General features: G+C 31.8%; 1 protein-coding gene across 1 annotated transcript; it reads left to right on the top strand.

Moving 5' to 3' along the window:
* Positions 1–2,944: 2,944 nt before the first annotated feature.
* LOC120579633 (putative F-box protein At3g23260) lies at positions 2,945–3,871 on the top strand. The gene has a single exon (XM_039832194.1). The coding sequence runs from the start codon at positions 2,945–2,947 to the stop codon at positions 3,869–3,871; it is 927 nt and encodes a 308-aa protein (XP_039688128.1).
* The last annotated feature ends 4,314 nt before the right edge of the window (positions 3,872–8,185 follow it).

Raw genomic sequence — 8,185 nt, forward strand, 5'->3', positions numbered from 1 at the left:
CATTGCCTGAAACGGTATCGGTTAGACTCTTAATCTCACTAATTTGATGAGTTTCATGGTCAATTTGCTATTAAATAATCCAATTGGATTGGTCTGATAGTGTTGTTCTTACCATGTCTCAGGTTCGATTTTTTTCGATATCAATTTTGATGAGCTAGTTTAAGTTATTAAAAAAAATCTATTAATTATATTAACAGCTCTTTCTGAGTCTCATCCTTTGGTACACGAAATATACTCACTCTATTCTAAAATAAGCGTCATTTCACACATGAAATAAGCGGATCGAGAATGGAAGATAAAACGGTGTTGTAATGGGATATGTGAGAGACACGTTGGGAGAGCATGCAATAGAATTCGTTGATAGCAGCAGCAAGGAGCTTGATTGTGAAAGGAGAACAATATTAAGGCTTTGTTTGTGAGTTTGGAGGGGAAGGGAGAGAAAAATTTGGGAAAAAACTAAAAAATTGTATTGGAGCAGAGTTTTGAATTGTTTATATGAATTCTTCAAATTTAATATATATTGTTATATTTTTTTTTTTAAATTAAAAATATAGTAATCATATGCATTAATTTATCATTCTCTAAACAAACTACTCTTTTAATTTTTTTAAAAGATTTCTTCATTTTCCCTCATATTTTCCACCCCTCAAAGTCTTTCCTTCATCTTCCCTTCAAACTCGCAAACAAAGTCTAAGAGGATTTCAACATGAGCAAGGCAAGAATGTATGAACGAAGAGGAAACAAGTTGTTGATGTTGATGGGAATAATAATAACAATAGAAAAAACAGCACTACCACAAATCAAAAGCATGATATTTTGTTTCCTGCATTTAGAACATAGCTATTTATTTTAAATTATAATAGATAGATTATAAAGGGTAAAATCTATTTATTTTAAATTATAATATGTTATAAAGGGTAAAATCCTTTTTATTTTAAGCTATAAGTTAGTCCTGAATTTTTTATTTGAAAGGGAAATGGACTGAACTTTGCCATTACTTGTTGACTGATCTGTATATGCAAACGTGTTAGCATTATGACTATGTTTGACAAGATACATTTTTTACTTATACTTTATAAGTTCATATGATTAAAATCATAGGGGTATTACAAACAAAAAAATTGACTAATTTTGGATTTTTAAGGGACTTCTTACGGGACTCTGCTCTTAAAAATTTAAAATTTTATCGTTTAGACTTATTTTTCAATTTTTTTTTTAATTTTTCATATTCTCAGAAAAATCTAAAAAATTTTGCATTAGTTTTATTTGATTTTTAGAATTTTTTGGTGGTATTTTTATGATTTTATTTGACAGGTTTTTAACATTTTTTTGTTGTTTTCAAAAGTAAAACTCAAAACTACTGAAATGTGAGAGAGTCTGATGGCTAATTATACATAAGAATTGTCCGAATTATAAAATCCGAAATAGTGAAACATGAATCCGGATTTTAAAATCTGGATTGTACAAGGGTATTTTTGGAAAATTTACAGGACGCGTTAGTCATGTATAAGGTGGGAAAAGTAATACTTTTAATTCATTACTTTGATATTTTTATTTTATTTTAAGGACACTACTTTGATTTTTTTTGACAAGAGGACACTACTTTGATTGTTATTGGTATATTGAAACACATTTCATTTTCCCAAAACTTTCCATGAATTTGTAAAAAGTACTGGCTCATATATAGATACAAGCCTTGGTATAAGTCGAGTAAGCTAAGATAAAATTGTTTTTATTAATCAACTAGGTAGAATTTTTGTGTTTATGTTTGGTTGGAAGAACAATCGAATAATATCTGTTGCAAAAAATGTTTTACTAGAGGTTAGTATGTAGGAAGTTCTATAGTTGATGATATCTAATGTCGTTAATACTGTTTGCAGCCACAAAAGAACAATTGAATAAAATTGTTTTTATTAATCAACTATTAATTCTAATTATAATATTAAATTGAATAAAATAATATTTATTAATGAGCTGTAAATTAGAAACAACGGGCCGTGATAGATTGAGCCATTTTTCATAATAAGTATGTTGAGAGATCCATCTACCTATTGATGCTTATATATATATATATATATATATATATATATATATATATATATATACACACACTATCCCATTGTATATATTGACTATCTCATTAGGTTTATTCTACACTCTCATTCTAAAGGTATTCGGAAGGGAGAGAAGAGTTCTCAACGTCTACAAATCTTCTCTCATGATTGTATCTATCTTGCAAGGTACACGTTTATATGTATATCTATAATTCATGGCTAACTGTCAAAATTTATAACAATTAGTATCATAATCAAATGGATACAAATTATGACTTTTGGTAATTTAGTAATTCACGACTCTTTAAATATTTGAAACGTAGTAGAAAATTGAGAGCATGAATTGTGAGGATTACGGGGTTCTTTTGAAACATGGAAAATAACTCCACATGTCTTAATCATGGCAATGGATAACTCTTGTGTTTGATTAAACCTTGAGACAATTGGTTTACGGTATTATTTTATCTAAAGTTTTTCCTTTTAAAGAAGCACAAATATCCTGTCAAGAATTTTGAGATACAACTTGCTGTGTTTTCTTGTTCAGCAAATATATATAATTTTGAGATTTATTGATACTCTCAAAAATTACTATTAAGTCAAGAATAATTTGATTATCATAGCAAATATATTCTTGATTTGTGGGTTTTAAAATTTTGTTTTCTCTATGGAATTCAATTTCTGCATCGTTAAAGCTTTGTATTCCTTACGTTGTTATAATAGCAAATGCTTTTATATGGAAGAATTGTTGAATTTTATGGATTTAACGTTTTTCATAGCAAAAAGAATGGGTAAGAGTCTAGGGGAAGAAATCATTGCTGCGTTTGAAATGCGTACAACAATCGTGGAATGTTCTCATCAAGACTCCCTATTTTGTCAAGAGACACATGCAGATGGTCATGCAGTCTGACGACCAAGTCATCATAACGATTCTCTCCATACATGACAACGTCCCAACACTAAATCCAATAGGAAATATGTTTTTCAAAGAGCCAATTGGAATCTTTTCATATGTTCATTGCAATGGTGTTTTCTGTTTGCACGACTGTATGGAGGATCAAGACGACTTAATTTTGTGGAGAGAGGTCCAACTTCTTCCCCAACCTTCTTATAACATTGTCGTTGATGAAGATGAAGAAGCATTTATTGGTTTCGGTGCTGATCCCAACACCAATGAATTCAAAGTCGTCAAAGTCAGTATCCATTGTCCTTTACGTTGCTCTCGGTCTAGTTCTTTTTCACTTGCTGAACTTTATAATCATAGCACTAAATCATGGACCATTATCCCTTTACATGTCCCTCCTTCAGAAACTATCATATATCACGGTCATAGACATTTTAACATGTACAATACTCTTGTTAATGGTGTTTATCATTGGCTTATAGGCCCTAACTATGATGATCATGATTTTAACATTCTCTGCTTTGACTTCCACACGAATCAGTTTCAACTACTCGAGTCTCCAGTTCGATATAGTCCTATCCATCATGACATTGCGGAGATTAACGGTTCCCTTGCTTATGTTAATAAAATATTTGACCGTTTTGATTCAATTTATGAAATTAGAATTTGGGTTAAAGATCAACAAGGTTGGGTCAAGAAATACAACATTAATGTTTCACTTGATTGCCGTCTTGATATTGAACGCGTTCTTTCAAAGGGGAAGGATGATGTTCAAGTCCTTGATAGAAAGTTTCAACAAGATCTAATGAAGATATACGATAAAGATTGCAACTTGCTTCACCAATTTAAATGTAATCTAACGAGTGATTCGTGGATTCATGAGTATGTGCAAAGTATAGTTCCCTTGTCTACATAATTACGACACAAACCGGGACATGATTTTAGTTTTATATTTCTTTGGAGGGATGATTCAGTATTTATATATGCTTTATTATTTTTTGGTTACATATTATTAAGTGTAATGCATAATATATTTCTTATTTCTACACAAACTGGGACATTATATATTATTTTTCAGATACTTTAAAGTTTTGTTGGACCCAATTTCTATTCTATTTTTTTTTTTTTTTATATTTAATCGTTCTGAAGAATTGATTTGTAGAAATTGTTGAAGTTAGTTTAAAATTGTTCAGATTAGAAAAAGTTGTGTAGTTAAAGTGTTTTAAATTGTGGTTGCGGTTAAGTTATGATTGTTAACGTTGGGGGAAAATTGCAATGCTGCTGTTATTGCGTCTAACATGATTGCAGAAACCCAACAATCCTTGAATGTGTGGTGAAATTGCAACCACAATTGTCTCTCCTATGGTAAAGAAGAAGAGGTAGTTTAACACTGGATTAACATGGCAAAGGAAAATATGGAAAAATTTGGAAGTGCATGGAAAAAGCTCTCTGGTTTATTATGATGAGAAATAGATTATATTACATACTTTTTGGTATTCTTCCCTACAATGGTGTCACAATTATAGGCAAAATCAAGAAGCTTGATCAAAAAGCATAAAACAAAAAACATGGGTATATTATTGAAGGCATATAATCTAATAGAAGGTAAACTAAAAGCAAACGTATATAGTTCTTTAATTAGAAAACTGGAAAGCATGTAATCTAATAGACCTCTAGGCTCTAGCAACCCATCCATCCATCCATAAAGAAGATCCTTTGCTCCATCCTTGTTCTGCAAGTTATAGTTCCATAAGGAATGTAACCATTGTCTTCGTCTGGTAACTTCAATGCTTCATGAAACAAACCCACTTTAAATAGTTCATTCATTATAAAAACGAACTGGAGTAATATATTTCCTTTGTAGGTTGGTAAAATACCAATTTTCAACTATTTCTGCAATCTCATTAACTCTTCCAGTTTATATAAGTAGAAAGATTAGGTCTGGAACCACCTTTTATCATCACAGGCACAGCTACTACACTTAGCGTATCTCACCTCTCGTTCGGTAACTAAATTAGGAGCATAAATATTTGGTTAAATGTAATTGAATGCATACTGATTGATCTCTAAAGGAGGAACACCAATGCTTCGATCAGTGTATTTTCACGCCTCGAGTTATCTAAACAAGCTAATCGCTTCTTTAATAAATCGACCAGCAATGCAATATCCATAAATTAGATGATGATGTGTGACACAATCAGACTCGATCTTGTTAACAATCATTTCAAAATATAAACCATAGCCTTGGTTTACAAGTCTATCTTTGCACAGCCTGAATATGATTTTCTTATCCAACAAAACGACAAGAAAATCTGTTTCATGTAATATATATTAATAATACTTGTCTCAACAATTGTGTGGCTCTTTGCGTTTCTCTTCTATGACATAACTCATTCATTTGAATCTGACAACTATCAAGGTCCAACTGAAAACCCTTGAGTATGATGTAATGGTAAAACAACGTTGCTTTATAACTCTCTCCTATTTGACTTAAACCTTTTAAAAGATCATTCAAAGTGGTAGTTCTAGGACGATGACCGTGTTGATGATTTTATTACGGAAAAGAGAGAAAGGTGTTGAGATGTTACCTAATTCAGAGTGGCAAGCATCAACCAAGTATGAGTATCTGGGAAAAGATAAAGCTCATGGGATTGAGATTCCAATTGTTGAACAAGGCGAGGAATAGCGATGTAGCAGCGTAGATTGAGAAGGGAAGAGAAAACGTTGTTGTAATGAGATATGTCAGAGACACGTCTAGAGAGCAGGATATTGAATTCATTGATAGCAGCACCCACCATGGAGATCGATTTCTTTTGCAGGAGAAACAAGGTAAGAGGTTTTTAGTGGGGACAAGGTAGGAATGTATGAACGATGAGAAATAGAAACACGATCACCAAAACCAACACATCTTCGTAACTTTGACAACATTGTTACCCAAAATCAATCTAGTATGGGAGCATTGTTTTATGGAACAGTGCTTTACTGTTCCTTCGTTCCGATCAGTTTGTTATTTAGTCCATTTTTATAGTAACAAAAATGACGACTAGATAGTGTCGGAATGGAAATGAGTCGCATGGAAAGCTCAACTCGACTCGATAAGAATTTGTTTAACTTGACATTCAGCTTGAGTTTAACACAAACTTTTTTTGCAGTTCGAGTTTGGCTCATTTAAAATTTATGAATAGTTCGGTTCAACTCTTTAGGTTTAGTTCGTTTGTTCGAATCACATCACTTAAAAGCAACAAATTTGACTGCGTAAATTTTTTTATCTGAGATTTCCTATTGTCGATCATTGGAAGATCTTTCGTTTTGGACCATGTAAAATAGCTTAAATGTGACGTGGCGACTCGACTTTTCTTTGTTATTATTTTTTTTGTCCACATGTTATTTTTATTTTATTCAAAATGAGTGTCGTTTTAACCAATTGCACACAGATTATAGAATGGAATAAAGTAGTCAAATATCATATCAATTTTACTAAAATAACCTTACTTATAAGAAAAAGACAAACTTAAATTTGCATTGAAAATTGTGTGAGAGAAAAGTTAGAGTATTTATTGAGGGTAAAGTTGGAAGAAAAAATTAAAGTTAAAGTGACATTCATTTTAAAACAAATTTTTTTGGCTAAAGTGACACTCATTTTAAAACGGAGGGAGTGCATCTTATTTTAAGGTGATGTGTTTTGTTTCGTGTATTTTGGAGTAAAGTATCTTCGCGAGAAAATTTGATTACAGATTATGTTCATGTTACTTGTGCTCCAAGAAGTGTGTGGTTCTAGAAGCTTGCCTATGCTGGTTTAATGTTGTTGTATATTTGAAGTAATTTTGCATATGGCAGATTGTAGCTGAAAATATAATATTAGTCCGCTGTTTTTGTTTAGCCCGTATGAAGAAAAGCCCATGCTTACTATGAGTATATAAGGAAGACTCAACACTTGAGAAGATTATTGAAGCCATCATTTGAAGAAGAGTCGTTAGGGTTTCGTGTCTTTGTATATCTCTCTATGTGTCGTCATTAATACATAGAGATGGTTTATTTAGTTGAGTTGTAAAAACTATCGAAGTAGTAAAATATTGTTCCCACAAGGATTGTTTTTAATCTCAACAATTCAAGTACGTTATTAAATAGGATGTATAAAGGTTCTTTTGTTTTGTCACTAGGCAGTTGATTGGTTTGATTGGATAAAAGTAACGACATAAAATAAAGATTGGTTTTAAAGAATAAGAGAGAGATGAGATCATGTATTTCGAATCATCTATGTTTCCCTAATTGGTATACTGCACCTATTCTTGTAAATGATTTTCTAGTTCCACGATAGTTAAAAAAAAATAGTCTCAATCAATCCCTTGAGTTAAGACCCTCTTCTCAAACTACAACCCCTAATTTTTTAGGTGGTCTAATAATCTTTGAAGGGTTTAAGTACGTTAACATAATATCACTAATAAACGATTATTCATTCCTAGACTAACCATGTTTATTAGAACAATTCAATTAGGTCTAAGTCGAAAGCTATGGTCAATAGTCATTCATTCTCACTAAATCATGTTTATATTTTATCAGGATATAAAAAGCATTAAGAACAATTGAATTGAATAAAAACTAGATTGTCATTCACAATAAATAGAGTTTCACAGCAACATGGATCAATTGAGTTTACAAATAGCATAATCAATGAAAAAATTAAAGCATACATAAACCGGTAAAGAATGGAGGAAATCGCCCCGTTCTTCAGTCTCTAGGTCTATAAATCGCACTTTCTCGCTCCAGAATTCGTAACCCTTGTCTTCATAATAGACTTCAGCTTAAATAGGCTCAAAAATTCGCCCTAAATCGTGACACGTTTTCACTTTTATAACAATTAGGGTTTCACCAAATCGTGTCACGTTTTTTCCATCATGACACATTTTCCTTGATGTCGAGAGCATGTTTTTTGTCTTGTCAAATTGTGTCACGTTTTTGGCAAATCGTGACACGTTTTTCTTCTTTGCATTTTCTTCAATTTTTCCTGCTTTTCTTGCTGCATAAGTTGCTTTGTGAACTCCAAAATGTGATCAAATTACATATAAAATTACGTAATGACGAGATGTCATCACTTGGCATGGATGCCTCGGGATGTAGGTTACGCTGCAGCGAACTGGGTTACCAATTCTCTTGTGTTCTTCTTTACTGCACTTTACTTTATTTATGTTTATTGTTTACTGTGTTTATTGTTGCACATGTTATCGAGGAC

Source organism: Medicago truncatula, chromosome 1, assembly GCF_003473485.1.
Source record: "Medicago truncatula cultivar Jemalong A17 chromosome 1, MtrunA17r5.0-ANR, whole genome shotgun sequence".
NCBI lineage: Eukaryota > Viridiplantae > Streptophyta > Magnoliopsida > Fabales > Fabaceae > Medicago > Medicago truncatula.